Genomic DNA, 15,940 nt, shown 5'->3' on the forward strand with positions numbered 1-15,940 from the left:
ATCATAAAAGTATATTAAGATGAGCGATCGTGAGTTCCTCTGCCATCGGTAACCGGATCCCTGCAGCGACGGTCACCGATAAAGAGATCCGAGAGCTTAGAACGTGCTATTGGCGAAAGTGAAAGTCCGGTCCTTAAGCGATATATAGCGAGGTGCGGGCAAGGTAACGTCGCTCGCTCAATCCCTGGAATTCCCCTGACTTGCCGTTGCCAGCTATCGGCCTATAGTCGGCGTTGGTTAGACACGTCATTAGTCTTTTCCTAGGTGGTTCTCCAGCCGGTATTAAATGAGACGGCCTCCCCTGGAACAGGGTTTTCTGCTTGGCTCCAATTCAAGCGCAATGATGCATGTAGCCATGATCCTATTCTGGGCGACGACGGCCTTGGGCCTGACCGGGGGAGCAGCCGCAGCCTGTACCGACCCTGTCCTGCTTAAGGAATGGTAGGCATCATTCTGTGGTTTGAGTACCGGGAAAATCCATGTCATTGACAAATGCATTCTCCAGAAGGCAGCTAGATATCTTCAAACGGCTCAAGTACCTCCTTGCTGTCCAACGCTTGACCAAGTTGGACCCAGTGTAGGGATTCAAAATCAGTGAGAATCACTTCGAAGATTTCCAGGCCGTACACTCAGATCAGGCCCCTGAAATCCATTGGGTAGCTCCGTCCCCAGTCTCCCAATTTGGCCGCCGTCGGTCATGCTAATCGTCAATTGGGCTAGGGTCACTTTATTCTCTGGCATCGCTACTCCGTCGCCACCTACGAAAAGGCCCCGCGAGAGGAGTGTGGCTACAGGGCTGCCCAGCCGTACGTTCAACCTCCCTTACCATTTGGCCCACGCTAATATGGTCAGATACTGGAACTGGTCGTAGGACGCATCCTCGAACAGCTCTTCCAGAGCCGTCTTTCAGACCGAGATCTTCGATGAGTTGTCGGGGTTCGGCGGCGGCAACGGCAACTACGATATCAGCCCACTTCCCCGGAGAAGAACCAGTTCAATCTAACTGGCCGCACTGGTGGAGGGTGTGTGCGAGGTGGTGCTCTTGCTCCGAGTCTGTTCACTCTGCATAATTCGAAGCCAGACTGCCTGTGTCGTGACTTCATTCCCTGGATAATGAACGACTTCGCACAGCAGAGCCTCGTCGATCATGTCACCAGCCAGTCGGATTACACAGGTTTCGCCAAGGCAGTCGAGAATATCCCCAGTTTCGACGAACCGAATATCCACGGCAGCGGACATTTTGCCATGGGCGGAGTACGGGACGTTGGGAAACGCGGCGCTGAGTCCGGGTGGTACGTGTTGTTGTTCCGATCATTGCAACTCATGGCTAAAATTTGGTAGATCCTCTGTTTTTTCTCCATCATGGGAACCTCGACCGCGTTCTCTGGCAGTGGCAGATGAAAGGCTCCCACGACTGTTCCATCAGGTGGGCGGGCCTGTCAAGGCGATGTACTGCGGGGGAGTCAATGTGACGCTGGATTGAGGTGAATATTGGTCGGTTAGCGCCGAGTATTAGGCTGGAAGAGCTGTTGGATCCTCCCGGGGGTTATGCTATATTTACTTCTGGCTGACGAGTGTACACGCTTCGAGCTGCGTAGTGAACAACTACTATATATGATTGATGATTCAACTTTTATGCTCTGGCACAATACTTCATAGTACATCGTATCAATACAGATCATCTATCCATTCTCATCACTCATTCATCCATCCATATCCATCCATATCCATATAATTAATCCGACTCAGGCACGCCGTCTCCGACCTGCTTACCATGAGGATAATCCCCAAAGCAAGCAAACTGGTACTCAGCTTTATCCTTGAGCTTCTGCACATCACCGAGGAATCCCTCGACAGGGCAGAACCCATTCTTCGAGCCGTCACAGCCCTTGAGACCCTTCAACGGCAACGGCGCATCATTCAGCAGGAACCGAATATACTGCTTCGTATCCTTGTCCTCCAACCGCGGGTTCACATAAAGGATAGGGTCCAAGTTCTGGAACGACACATCGCTCGGGCAGCTCCAAATCTCAGACATGAAACGCGCCCCGAACGGAGTCAAGTCATTCAACGCGAACGTACGGTTCGACAGGGCGTGGTCTACTTCGCTTGGAAGTCCTTCCGGTCCGTACTTGAAATGATCCAGACCCAGAGCCGTGATCACAGACAGGAGGATATCGTCATGGGACATGTCCATGTAGAATGGCTGTCCCATCGGGAACGTCTTCGTGTTATCGTCAAACGTCGAGTTAATGCTCGTATCGCTCGAATGGATCAGCTTTCCTTCCAGTCGCGCAGCGAGTTCCAGAACGTAGCCAATCCCCTGCGCACGACCAGTGGGGGAGCCAAAGGCAAAATTGCCGTAGTATTGGATGTCCACGTTGTACGCGAAGTCTTTCCATTCTTGCTCTGTGAAAAGCGAGCAGAAGGATGAGCCACCCAGACTCGTCTGCTCGTATACGCACAGGTTCTGCATCGCCAGTACGTCGTACGCGGTCAGATTGTAGTCTGATGGAAGGTATTGCGACAATCGCGATTTGGCTGTCTCTGTGTATCGCTCGATGAATGACTTGGCCGATTCATCACTAGATTAATTAGTATTGTGCTTGGTTGTTTGGATTCAGGTGGTGCTTACCCTGCCGTCTTGTCTCCCAGGCAAGACACATATGACGCAAGAGTGTTGTTGAAGAATCCTGTGGTTTCTGGGATGATGACCAGATCATATTGATCTTCGGAGTTGTGAGCACTGCTGTTGCCGAAGAATCCACCTACACAGAATTAGCATTTCATCCTAATATTTTTTTTTTTCATTCCCCAATAGGTCCAACATACTGAGCCACCAGCGCGCACTCTCCAGGATACGACCCTGCGAGGTGGTGCGAAAGACCGGCTTAGGCCGGGCTGTACCATTGGCATACACGTTCAAGGACTGGTTCCAGGCGGCGACATTATCGCGGTCGGCACGATACAGCAGACGCCCGTACTTGACCCAGAAGTTGGCACCGGAGGTGTCCTCCGTGGCAGCGCCATTCTCCATCAGCGTGTTCTCGCCCACCACGTACTCCCAGTTGTTCAGGAACTTCAGCGGTCCCTTGGCGACGGATGTTCCATGGGCCTTGGTGTAGTTAACCAGCTTAGAAGCAAAGTCACTCATTCCGGCGCCGTCCAGCGGATTGCTGGTGGGGAATCGCTCGGCGTGACGGTGCAGGACATGGACCTGCGACAGTTCACAGCCCTGCGGCACTCCCTTGGGCACTCCGAAGCCGTCAGCGTTCTTGTAAGGACTGAGATTGGCCCAACTCTTGGTCATTTCGAACCCGGAAGCGAAGCTGGTGCCTGTGGGCGCGGCGGCCGCAGAGGTGGACGAGCCATGGGGAGCAGCGGCGCCCACGCCGGCCAAAGCCAGACACAACGCGAGGTTCATCATGGTGAGAATTCGGGGGATTGGATGAAAATGTTTTACCAGGGGCGGATTGGGCAACTTTATATGTGCCGGTCAGGAAATTTTTTCCAATGACGTCGCACGGAGTGGCTGCCGATATGCAGCGCTACAAGATTATCCCGCACCGTTGGCTCCATTGTGACTAATGGGAATTGGTGATGCCACTTAGGTTCCCCGCTAGTTGTCCCTCGTTAGTCTGCAAGGGTTGTCGCGGAACGTTCGTTCTGTTCTGCCTTCATGTCCTGTACATGTCCTATATTCCATGATGGCATTTCCTTGCACCGAAGGAGGGCTCGCCACGCACGATTGTTTCGTTCGTGTCGCGACGAGGGGAGAGTCGGAACATGGTCCGAGGAAACGAAACGGACCGACTCCACGGGGAACCAGGATAAGCAATGCCACATGCGATGGAAAAGTTTACTAGCGTGGGAGATTGGTCGGAGTTCTGTGGCATCGGCTACGTTTCTGCAGTGACGGCACAGTACATCCTATTATTGAGAACGATATGCTAGTATTTATTACATACAACCATATATAAGTTCAACGAATCCGTTCTACCTATTTTTCCACACTGTCACTGATATGAATATCTCCATTCAATATTCCGCCTCGGAATACTTGCTCTGGCTTCCGATAAATCCCCACAAATCCATTGGCACCGGGGAAAGTCCGGCGAATCACTGGCAAAAGAAAAGCCACCTAGTCTCCACTAAGAGTTGGGCTGGGGTACATCCCACAATGCATCCACGGGCGACGACATAAGGCCAGCGATTCCGAACCACTCGTCTAGATATCCAAATTCGAAGAGGCTCCTCAGTTACCTTCCAGTTATTTCCAGGTCGATCATATCCTTCTCTGGAAGAGTCGTTCGTTAGCCCTACTAGTAGTACCTAGAGAGTCGATGGTAAGCTAAATAAATTAGTTCATCCCCTCGGACCATCATGAGGGCAGAAAATAAACGAAACTAAATACAATGCATCGCACAAAGTAAAATATTCCCAACACCTCCAAGCCATACTCCCATCATTCTGTAGCTGATAGCACCGAAATAACCACCCGTTGTAGACCAAGCGTCAGAATTCAGGACACGTTGTAGCCGTCTACTACGGCATGCATCCAACGCCTCTCGAAGATCTCGCACTTGGTCCCATCGCACCTCATGCTCCGCGGTATCCCCAGGGAATTGTCCCACTCCGACTCGGCGATCAGACAGAATGCGCGATGGACGGTGCAGGGTCGGCCTTTCGGTCGGATCATAGCGTACACGGGAATGGTGAATTACGATTTCACGGTCCCGACCGCGTCCAGTGTGGCCATGGTTGAAGAATCATAAATACCTGAAAGTTTGTGGGGGTTATTCCCTGCGGGTGGCCGTGGTCATTGTGGGCGGAAATATATTCCATGAGGTTGGACAACAGGTAGTTAGCAATGAGAAGATAAAAAACGAATATGAACAACCACATAAAAATAAAATATATGCATAATAATAAACAAGATTAGAGTCTTCATGCAATACATAAAACAGTCAAGCCAAGAGAGCGCTAGACTCCTTCGCACCGAACCTATTATGCAAAAGTAGAAATCAATACTGTACAATCACCAGCCGACTTTCCGCGGTCGAGCTTCAAGTCCCTCAGTCGGAAAGGCATGTTCGCGCCTCATTACTGCCAGTACCTCCAGCAGCGGTGTCTGCTCGCGCGACTCCTCGAAATATTCCCCACATGTGAGGATTCAATCAGGGAGACAAAGAGGGCTGACGGCGAATGACGATGATCCATCGTCACGGCAGTCCCACCGCCGACGCCGGCCCCAGACGCGGCCAAGTCGCCGTGATTAGTGCCCGTGACGTGACTGCGGTCTAATAACCAGATCTTAGAGAAGATCTCGTGCGCATCCGCGCCCGCATCCTGGCAATAGCGCGGATCAAAGGACGGTCAAGGGGCAGGAGCTCTCCTAGTAGGACGAGTTCCTCCCACCTATAGAGGATCGCATGGGAGCTGCATCCCCGGTTGCCGAGCGCACGTCGGCATAGAAGATGATGAGACAGTTAGCCCACACGGCGTCCGTGGTAGGCGACAACGACCGAAAGGCATGGCAGTGCACCAAGGGGAAGTTGAGCGCCCACTGGTTCATGAAGGAGCTCAATACTTCCAGATGCAGCGCCACCCTGAAAGCGGCCTACCACAGACAGTCGGTGGGAGGCGATCAGGGCGACTCGACGTCAAGCACGGTTCCTGCTCCTATTATACACTAGAAATCCCTCTGACAGTCCGACTAGGGAGCAGTGGCTGTCCTCGGAGACACCTGTGACCCCTCACCTCCTTATCAAGCTCAAGGTGCCGCAATGGCCGTAGAGGACGGTGCGACTTTGGGAATCTTGCTGGGAAAATTCTCACGGGCTCATCCGAATCAGAAAGCCACTGGCACCCAGATCTCAGACCTGTTTGGATTCTATGAAATACTACGAAAGAAGAGGACGACAGTCAACGTTGAAGGGTCAATTGAGAACCAAGTTTTGTACCATATGGAGGACGGTCCGGGTGAAGACGCACGAGACAAAGCATTTGCGAACGTCAACTGAGACGATACTGAAGGGCCTTCCCGTGGGGCTGGGGAAACTTGAGGTATCTTAAACGGCTGATGGCATTTGATGCCGTAGGCGAGGCAGAGACGGTTTTTCATAACTGGGTACAGGACAGAGAACTACGATTTTAGTAAGCTGTCTACTATTCTCAGAACTATACAAGTCCATGAGACAGGCGCCTGCTATCACAGGAACTCCCTAGCTCGCTCGCCTCTGTTCCATCCAACTCCTTCACACTTAACAATAACTTATTGTCCAAGTGGTTCCTTTTATTTTCTTCTTTCATATGTATAAGTCATAAGTTTGTTCTAATGGAGTCGGCTCAGATCCAGTGCAAGAGATGGACTTTCCTATACTCAATATCCTACTCTTATACAGCATCAGCAAGATCTGAGGGATCCGCTGATTGGTAATACAGTCGACTTGCTGTTGCCACAAAAGCAGTATTTATGGTTTGGAATGGATATATGACTTTGGGCACATTTACAATGCACTGCATGTAACTCATAATCGACCGGAACCAGCTCTTTCCCTTAGTATAATATTCGCATGGCGGGTGGGCTGTAGGTATGCGGCTAGTTTCCCAACGTTTTGCAACAGGGAAATTTATGTGTATGATACCGGCGGACGATTGCATCCATCATAATACTGCATATTTATTTTAAGCGGACTGCTCTTTGCAATCTCAGTGCTGGTATTTTCTCCAAACGTATTACGTGTCCAAAGGTCTACAAGGGCTTGCATCCATTGGGTCCGGTGATGAGCAAGGCCGTAAAAGTATCGAGCTTGTCAGGGGATTTTGGGCGATGTTGACATCGATCACGTTGATATTATCTGGTGGGACATGGGGCATGTTAGACTATTGTTTTATACGAAGAAAGGGTATGGAGTATAGTAAAGCACCCCCGGATGCGCCCAGGAGCTCGACCGTTGCGCGTCTTCCATCCTCGCCAGAGAGAAAACTGCGCTTAGGGCCACAGTTTGTGGAAATTGCTCTTTTCCCACCGTTTTACGTGATGCGTGAAGAGCGCTTGTAGGTAGAAACGGCTGGTAAGGGAATGAGATAGAGAGGGCACCCTGGGGAGCTACGGGCAAGTAAGATTCGGGGTCTATTTAGAGATGGAATGAAAAGGAAATCCCTGCGAAAGGTGCCTGTATACTACGGCTTCTACTAGGAAGTCTGTTGGTATAGTATCATCTTAAGCGGCTAATAGGCTAGTCGGCTAAGTTTTAATAGGCTTCCTTTGTGTATAATAGAGCCTGCTTGACCATTGATACAATTCCACTTGGCCCATGACAGTAAAGGAATTGAGGTAAACCATGTCGCGGATGGAGGTCGATCTGACAGAAGAGCTTCGCATACGAATTAATTCTAGAATCAGATAAATTAGATGTCAATTATCAATCTAAAACTTCTATAAAACCTTTGTATTTTCTATTCAGAAAAATAGTATTCACATAGGATGTGTAGAAATGAGCCGCCCATCGCAATAGGTTTGCTGCCTCTGGATTCGCATTCGCACTCCTTTGCCCCTTCAGAGTCCCACTCGCGACCTTCACAAAATTTTTGCCTGCTACATCTGCATCTCGTCTTGCTTTCTCGGCAGTTTTGGCAGCTTCGGCTGATTTGGGCGCCTGCTGGGACGCTTCCTCTGAAGGTGACTATGAACAAGGTGGCGCTGATACAGGCCGCATACCACAATGCGCTCAAGATATTTCGATCCTTCAGCAGACGAAGAGGGACAGTCGCTCGATCCTTTTGCCAGTAAGAAGAGCGGTTAATCAGGGTGTGACATTGTGCAAGCTGAAAGATGAGACAGGGGAATGTATTGATAGAATATTGAGAGAGGAAGCTAATAGTCTATTTTTGAGATCTAGGACTCTTTCTCTTTATATACCTTGCAGGGCACTTCTTGCGTTCTCAGTGCACCACAGAGGCCGGCTTTCTCATGTACATCAAATGGTTGTGAGACATGTCTCCTGTTTAATAGTTGAAAGGGAAACCGTTTGAAAATCTTCAAACGTGACCACTTTCCTGTTGATGTCTGCGGAGGGAACATACTGGGCCATATACACCTTGCCGGCAAACTGTGTCCTTTTCGTGCATAAGCTAGCCCATGTCAAGCTATTGCCAAGGTCATGATTTTAGCAGTATATCTTCACAGGGTCCTAAGGACAGAGTACCGTAATTAAGAATAAAATTCACTGCGGAATCCTCGACTTGGCGAGCTGTAATTTACAGAGTTCACTAATGAAGTCTATTAACTAACTTACTCAGGGAAAATCTTTATCTATAAAAGAAGCAGTATAGAGTAAGCTCGGATATCGTCGGGAAGTCTACACCCGAGATTCAGCCTGAACAATGCCAGGACAGGGTCCCGTGAGCATAATAAGGCCAAGTCCACAAGCCACACGCCATGTGGTAAATTATGCTTCATGATGCGGGGTTGCAGCAAAAAACCTTTGCATCCCCCTCTCGGTAGTTGAAGTAGCAAGCGACATGGGTGGTGTATGATGTATGATGGCCAAGATGATCCAGTCGAGAGGGCTTAAAAGCTCATAATATAGGTACCGAGGGCATGACCTCTGTCTCGATGGTGGCTTACAACGGCGTTCTCCCTCGCTTCATTGATCGCTTTGACCTACTTTTTTTGTATAGAGTAAGTCCGTACGAGCCTCATGATCAACATGCCGGGTATTAGTATATTAATTTCCCTGGCGCTACTGCCGGGCTATCCAGGGTCACATCAGGGATGTTCTGCGCTTGTGACCTGCGATATTGTCAGATTGGTATCTACACCACAAAAGTAACGCTGTTACAATTTGGATGTAGTACTAGTATATGTGCCTATTCCGACAGATATCTAGATTAACCCCTGCACTTGACTAGGATTGTATCATGCTGTTGTGGGAATGAGGTATAGATGAAAACGACATCACTTTCGTAAGAATTGCTGGTATATAAAGGTAATTACAAGAAATAATAATATGCCGATCATGATACTCATCCGTCATACCTCCAGGTATAGTCAATGGCATATATACTCGAATCATATACAGCCACTAGAGCCTCGGCTACCTTGTACGTCCAGAATATTCCAACATGTCCAGTGTAACATGTCAACCACCGACACACCAGCTGCATAAACTCGTTACACGACTGACAGGAACGAGATTACCCATCAAGATCAGTAAACCATAATCTTGACTGTTCATCGCGATCAAATCCGGGGAATAAGCGCATGACAGACTGTACAAATGATCATACTCAAGTGCCTAACGTCGCTAAACCCGGCCTTCCCTACCTAGCCTGATTATATGTCAAATCAGATGCCTTCTTGCCTGATTGGGCTACAACACTGCACCGGTGAAAGGAGCTGTAAAACGCATAGGACCCTAAAGCTTACTCGTCCATTGACTAGCCTATAGAGGTACCTCGTGAGAGGTAACCAACCCTCTCTCATCGGTATCAAATCTAACCCCGACAAACAAAGAGGTCACACAGCAGCGGAGACGGCGGAATTTGACGCTTGTTAGGTCAGAAGGTCCGACCGAACCCAAGATGGAAGGTTGGGCCACGATATGGTGTACTGAATGCTGGGTTGGGTTGAGTTCGAGTCGAGCCTCCGTAGAATAAATCTTTATCATGGCCTCATTTTAGATACACATCCATACAACCCGTACTGTGTGAATAGCATACTTCTCTCTTCTCTTCTTTGGTCAAGATGCTGCTGCTTGCTAACATTCTCCATTGGTTCTTTCTATTCTTAGCCGTGTATGGCGCATGCATTCCTCTTAGAGGACCTCTCGAGAATGGCAATTCTACCATCAACCCAGAACATAATGATCTCCATGTCTTCTCCAAAAGAGCTTCCAGGGTAAATCTGAGAATCCTCCCTCTCGGAGCCTCAATCACCTTTGGTCAGAACTCCGCTACAGGGAACGGATACCGCAAGCCCCTGCGTGATGAGCTCCGCTACCAAGGCTGGGAGGTGAACATGGTAGGGACCAAAACCCAGGGGACAATGGTCGATAATGTATGTGATACATCCTACACTGCAATACACTACTCTACGCTTTTCGAACTATTAAGAAACATGTACAGAATGTAGAAGCACATGGAGGCGATATAATCGACCAAGTCAAATCTGCCGCTCAAGATTCTCTACCCTATCGACCGAACGTGGTGCTAATCAACGCTGGGACCAACGACTGCGCCCGAAACATCGACATCGACAATGCCGGTGGACGCATGCGATCTCTTATCGAAAGCGTAGTCAATACAGAAGATATGGAAAAGACCCTGATCGTCCTGTCAACATTAATCCCCTCCCAGGTATCCTCCACTGAGGCCAACAGGCCCTCTGTCAATCGACAATATAGAGAACTAGTCTCCACAATGCGCGGGGAGGGCATCTCAATCGTCCTCGCTGATATGGATCCCGAGGCTCCCTCCCCGGGGCACGGCTGGTTGCATTATCCCGAGGACTACACAACAGGGGATAACCCACCGGATGATACCCATCCCAATGATAAGGGGTATAGCAAAATGGCGTATATCTGGTCCCAGGCGATTGACGAAGCCGCTGATGAAGAACTGATTGCAGAACCCGGGCCGATGGCACCGGTACCGTGCGAGAAGGACTACGGTGATGGGGTCGATGCGGGAGGTTTGACGCAACGAGGCAGCGGTCTGGACGATGGTATCTATTATCATGATTCGCAAGAGAAGGGGACCCTTCTTTCACTGGATAGTCAAGGAGATGACGGTGATCATTTCTTTTTCGCGCGTCTGTTCCGTCGTGAGCGCGATGATCTACTCAGATGGAATAAGAACGACGACGCCGTAGTCTATCATACCTGGAAAAACACGGGGAATGAGAAGGGGATGTTCAAGCGTATCGGTGATGTCAGTGTTGCAGATAATTGCAAACCTGCTGGTGTGAACTTCATCGATATAAATGGTAGGTCTTGTCAAACGATGCGCTACTACATGTACTGATTCTCGAAGCCGACGGCCTGGACGACTTCGTATGTATTGCGCCAGATGGGACGGCGTTCGCCAGTATCAACAAGGGAGACGGAACCGACTCGTCGCCTCCTAGCTTCCACTACCTGGGCAAAATCAAAAACCCGGAAGGCTATCCAAGGGATAATGTTCGACTTGGCGATGTAGACGGAGACGGTCGTGCAGATTACTGCGTTGTGCAGAATAACGGGGATACCTACTGCTGGCGCAATGGCTGGATCAGTACGTCTTCTTCTCATACTACGAAGGGATACTAACATAACATGTAGAGGATGTCCCCGAGTACTGGCAACCCTTGGGTAAGCAATTCACAGGAAACAACATGGATATCGAAGGGCTTCGTTTTGAAGACATCAATGGCGATGTAAGCATCCACTCCACTACCTCTATGCATGCTGACCAAGTAGGGGCGCGATGATTACCTCTGGGTAAGAGATGACGGACAGATAACAACATGGACCAACTCCCGAAGCTGCATCAAAGGCAAAGACGGTGACGGGTTGAACATCGTCTGGCGCCAGGGTTACCACAAGGGAAAAACTACAGGACCAACTCACGACGGTATGGGCTCAGCACACTCTGGTCTTCGAGGACGCATCCATTTTGCCAGAATCTACGGCGAGGCTCAAGATTTCGGACTCCTGGGACGTCAGGACTATGTATTTCTCGAAAAGGCCGCAAACAGGGTGAATCTTCGCGTATGGAAGAACATCGGCTCGGGCGGTACCAAGATCAAAGGTAAATAAAAGGAACTATAGTAGATACGAAGTATAGCTAATTGATTCAGCCGACGGGAATAGATACTGTAACATGCTAGGCCACAGCAACGGTATGATGGACTACGTGTGGATTCTATCCAAGGGCAAGATGACTCTGTACCCAAATAAAGGCCTGAATACAGTGTCCGATAACGGTGAGAGCTTCTGGGGACCCAGCTCCACCATCTTTGACCCGAATGCCATGTCGATCGCTCGGGACGTTGACCGAAGAGACTTGCATCTGATGGACTGGGACGGCGACGGAGCATGCGATATTGTGTGGACGGATCCCGACAACGATAATCGCGTCCACCTTTGGCGCAACCGCATTAAGGAAACCGGTTCCTTTGACTGGGAATATCAAGCCAACCCGGCACCAGATCTTTACTGTCCGGAACAACGAGGACAGGGGATATTCGACACGTCGGTCCGTTTCGCGGATATCACGGGGAACGGCCGAGACGACTATCTTTGCGTGGAGAGGGACGGTCGTACATGGGGATGGGTACACGATGATAATCACTGGGAATACATTGATCAGTTCAAGTTCTCCGAGGGCAAGGATCGAGCGAACCTACACTGGGCAGATGTCGATGGCGACGGAAGGGCCGACATGATCCATACGGACAAGTTCACCGGCGACGGCAGCGTCTGGTATAATCGCGGTCGACGGGACGTGGGTGGCTCGAGATTCGAATGGCAGTCTGTCGGAGCGAAATACAAAGGCGCCGTAGCGGGATCGTGCATTTATTTTCCGGAGCTGAGTGGAAATGGTCGCGCCGATATGCATTCGATCACGCATGCTTTGGATAACACGGCCAGGACTTTGTTCAATCGTTGTACGCCGCCGGATTCGACGGGGGATGATGGGCCCATTACGGATCCAAATCTCCCTGAACCGAGTGGTTGATCTTGGGCTCAATCCGGTCTTGTATATTTGTGTTTGGCATACAGTAAACACCGAGAATGGATGGGATATACACCTTAAGTTGACACTCCCGTACAAAGAGCCAAGACATAGCGTCTATCCGAATAGATTACATGTATGTAGTATAGATTACCATAATCTAACTATACCTATCCTATAAGGTGTAAAATATAGATACTAACAAGTATCCAACATGTCCACCAACGCACTCTTCTCATCCTCCGTAATAGTCAATTCATACACCGACTTGACTTTCACCCACATCTTCGCATACGTGCAATAAAACGATTCTATCCTGTCAGCATAATCCTCTATTCCTAAGGGAGGTACTCACTGAGAGACGGCTTCCACTCCTCCGGTCCTTTATCCCCCTTGGACCGATTCGAGCTGGCGGATGCAGGCAGTAGCTGGGGATTATCTAGATCATTGGCGAAATCTTGACGTTGGGGAGTGGTCCATTTGGATGCACCGGACTTCATCATCATCAGATTATTTCTTGTATATTGTGGGATTGGGCAATATGTGATGAGAGGTAGAGGGATGGACGGTGTACCTTCCACGCATTAGACAACGGCACCAAATGATCAACATCCAACTCGCTGGAATCGGTGACAGTCTCGCCGTCGTACGACGAGACCCAAGTTCCGCTGACCGCGGCGCATTTGTCGTCTTGTTTTACATCTTTGCCGTCGCGAGCGAGGACAACCTCACGGGTGTTGCACTCACTATTACATGTAAGCAGGATATATAGATAGTAGGAATGATATACTAGGGAATATATGATAGATAGGATAGGAGTGATAGACATACTGCCCCTGGTTAATCCAATGAGGAAACAAGTCGCGATCATAATCATCTCCGGAACCCTGCGGTGCGACCTTCAATTTGGCGAGTTGGGACTGCGCCGTGGATGTTGATGGAATGCCAGGGGGAGTGGGCAGTGCAGCGACCAGAGACGAGACAACTGGCAAAGCCAGAAGAATGGGGATTTTGACCATTATGAGGATGTCTCTACACGAGTACGGAGGAACTGATGTCAGATGGATAGGTCGCGGCTTAAATACACACACCTCTTATGTCGATCAAGCTAACACGGGCTATCGTGCATCCATCACATTGGAGAAAAGAAATGTCCACGCCGTGTCAGCATCGCAGCTGATTCGTGTAACAGCAAGAGAAATGCCGATCGTCAGATTGACACGGAGACCGGCGGTGATCCATATTGATATATTACGAGATCATCCTTTGCATACTTATTGGACATTCCATCCGTATACTCCATATATTCCATATAATAGAGATTATACACCCAAAGCCTTCAGAATCTCCCTGCCCACCCCCGTCGCACTGGCCGGATTCTGACCGGTGATCAACGTACTCCCCGAGGCCGTACGCGACACCACCACCTTCTCTCCCCAGGGCTGATCGGCCTTGACAAATCCCCCGCCCGACACGCGGTTCAGCTCGTCCTCCAGCATGTACGGCATCGAGGACGTCATGCCCGTCTGGTCCTCTTCCACATTCGAGAACCCGGTCACCGTGGCCGACGAGAGCAGCGGTTCTCCGGTCGCGGTCGTGGCTCTGAGAAAGACGGTCGGACCGTGGCATACGGCTGAAACGGGCTTCCCAGCTGCGGCGAATGATTGGATCAGAGCGAGAGATGTTTCATCGTAGTGGAGGTCGAACATTGCTACCTTTCTTTAGCCTGGAAAATGATAATAATCGGGATTCAAACGAGGAAGCTTACGACCATGCCCTCCCACATAAAAAAGAGCATCGAATTCATCCACCCGGTCGACAAAATCCGCCAATTTATGCGTATGCTTCCACAGAGCGGACTGTTCGTTCAGAAACTTGACTGACACGGGGTCGGATTCGAACATCTTGACGGAGCTGGGGTCAAGAGGAGTCTCGCCGCCTCTGGGCGAGGCAATCACCAATTCCGTTTTTTCATGGAGTTCAGCCCATGGATGGGCGAATTCCGGCTATATCGTTAGTACTCCTGGAGAGATAGAGTATGGAAAAGACATACCAGGTACCATCCGGTGGGATGACCGGTGGAGGGGATTTTATCCTGAGAAGTGAGGACGACGAGGACTTTAGGAGCCATAGTATAGGTATATAATATATTATTGAATATGGGATAGAGAGTGTTCTCCAGCAGATGGAGATGGAGTTATATACGTCAATCAAGTGGAGAAATAGATGACATCAGACGGTTATAGCGGTGTCATCAAGCTTAAATCCGGCATTAATGCGGTCATCAACAAGTCCCCTGGTCCTTACAAATATCCTCCCACAACCTCAGAAAAGGCTATATATGATTAGTGATAGAATTGCAGTCTATTCGATCCACATAAATATCATCTACAAATGCGCCAACACGGCATCCGCCCCAGATACCTTAACCACTCCCTTCTCCGTTTCCACCTGCGCATAAGTGACCTTTCCATGGTCGATGATAATCGCATACCGACCCGTGCGGGGCCCATTCGCCCAGCCAATACTGCTGGAGAAGCGTGCGTCGGGATCAGATAGGAATAACTGTGCTGTCAGCTACCCTTGTAATATAATATATAGTAGATAGAACATACGATATCATCCCCCTTGACCTCATTGACCTTGCCCCAGGCACTCATAACGAAGGGGTCATTCGATGCCACGACAGCTACGACCTGCACGCCCTTTTCCCTCAATCGAGGAAGGTTCTGGATGTATCCTGGCACATGGTTGACGGAGCAGGTCGGGGTGAATGCCCCTGTCATAGATCAGACATATTAGTTCATAAGGTAGAGATAAAGAGAGTGGGGTGAATACCCGGCACAGAGAACAGAACCACCTTCTTGTCCGCCCATTCGGTCGACGCGTTATAGTTGATAGGGATGCCACAGGCTTTGGCATCGGCGGTTTCTTCGCTCCAGGGGATGTACTGGAAGACCACGTCGGAGGGGAAGGAGTCGCCTGGTTTGAGGGCCATTTTGGATATATGGGTAAGAGACGGAATTACAGAAGTGGAAGAGAGAAGAGGGAGGTGCGGGGTAGATATAAAACAGTCAATAGAACAGCTCACGTCATGCACTACTGCAGGATTGGTGGGTCGGAAACTAATTCTTTGCTCCAGATATACGAAGTACATTCGGAGCTCTCCGTGCGGATGCAAACTAAACATCATCATTCATTATAAACACTCATTAAAAAG

At 49.7% G+C, this 15,940-nt stretch overlaps 7 protein-coding genes across 7 annotated transcripts; 2 read left to right on the forward strand and 5 right to left on the reverse strand.

Annotated features, from left to right (window-relative positions):
• Positions 1–743: 743 nt before the first annotated feature.
• ATNIH1004_009576 (uncharacterized protein) lies at positions 744–1,239 on the reverse strand (the record flags this gene model as incomplete). The annotated part of the gene is made up of 3 exons (XM_033574167.1): positions 744–758; positions 827–957; positions 1,014–1,239. 3 exons carry the CDS (start codon positions 1,237–1,239, stop codon positions 744–746), a joined length of 372 nt encoding a protein of 123 aa, XP_033422185.1.
• Positions 1,240–1,735: 496 nt separating this feature from the next.
• On the reverse strand, positions 1,736–3,427 carry ATNIH1004_009577 (histidine phosphatase family protein; the record flags this gene model as incomplete). Its single annotated transcript, XM_033574168.1, has 3 exons — positions 1,736–2,585; positions 2,636–2,768; positions 2,833–3,427. The coding sequence occupies 3 exons, from the start codon at positions 3,425–3,427 to the stop codon at positions 1,736–1,738; spliced, it is 1,578 nt and encodes a 525-aa protein (XP_033422186.1).
• A 2,053-nt stretch (positions 3,428–5,480) lies between these two features.
• On the forward strand, positions 5,481–6,023 carry ATNIH1004_009578 (uncharacterized protein; the record flags this gene model as incomplete). Its single annotated transcript, XM_033574169.1, has 2 exons — positions 5,481–5,672; positions 5,721–6,023. The coding sequence occupies 2 exons, from the start codon at positions 5,481–5,483 to the stop codon at positions 6,021–6,023; spliced, it is 495 nt and encodes a 164-aa protein (XP_033422187.1).
• A 3,728-nt stretch (positions 6,024–9,751) lies between these two features.
• ATNIH1004_009579 (putative esterase) lies at positions 9,752–12,723 on the forward strand (the record flags this gene model as incomplete). The annotated part of the gene is made up of 6 exons (XM_033574170.1): positions 9,752–10,063; positions 10,132–10,990; positions 11,038–11,277; positions 11,325–11,419; positions 11,463–11,793; positions 11,843–12,723. The coding sequence occupies 6 exons, from the start codon at positions 9,752–9,754 to the stop codon at positions 12,721–12,723; spliced, it is 2,718 nt and encodes a 905-aa protein (XP_033422188.1).
• Positions 12,724–12,918: 195 nt separating this feature from the next.
• Positions 12,919–13,739, reverse strand: ATNIH1004_009580 (HNH endonuclease family protein; the record flags this gene model as incomplete). Its single annotated transcript, XM_033574171.1, has 4 exons — positions 12,919–13,031; positions 13,076–13,214; positions 13,295–13,466; positions 13,552–13,739. The coding sequence occupies 4 exons, from the start codon at positions 13,737–13,739 to the stop codon at positions 12,919–12,921; spliced, it is 612 nt and encodes a 203-aa protein (XP_033422189.1).
• A 303-nt stretch (positions 13,740–14,042) lies between these two features.
• On the reverse strand, positions 14,043–14,851 carry ATNIH1004_009581 (type 1 glutamine amidotransferase domain-containing protein; the record flags this gene model as incomplete). The annotated part of the gene is made up of 3 exons (XM_033574172.1): positions 14,043–14,431; positions 14,489–14,726; positions 14,774–14,851. 3 exons carry the CDS (start codon positions 14,849–14,851, stop codon positions 14,043–14,045), a joined length of 705 nt encoding a protein of 234 aa, XP_033422190.1.
• A 257-nt stretch (positions 14,852–15,108) lies between these two features.
• On the reverse strand, positions 15,109–15,718 carry ASPF3 (peroxiredoxin family protein; the record flags this gene model as incomplete). The annotated part of the gene is made up of 3 exons (XM_033574173.1): positions 15,109–15,285; positions 15,336–15,499; positions 15,559–15,718. The coding sequence occupies 3 exons, from the start codon at positions 15,716–15,718 to the stop codon at positions 15,109–15,111; spliced, it is 501 nt and encodes a 166-aa protein (XP_033422191.1).
• Positions 15,719–15,940: the final 222 nt, after the last annotated feature.

The sequence above is a fragment of the Aspergillus tanneri genome, assembly GCF_003426965.1.
Source record: "Aspergillus tanneri strain NIH1004 chromosome Unknown AapTan_5_pilon_pilon_pilon, whole genome shotgun sequence".
NCBI classification, from domain to species: Eukaryota; Fungi; Ascomycota; class Eurotiomycetes; order Eurotiales; family Aspergillaceae; genus Aspergillus; species Aspergillus tanneri.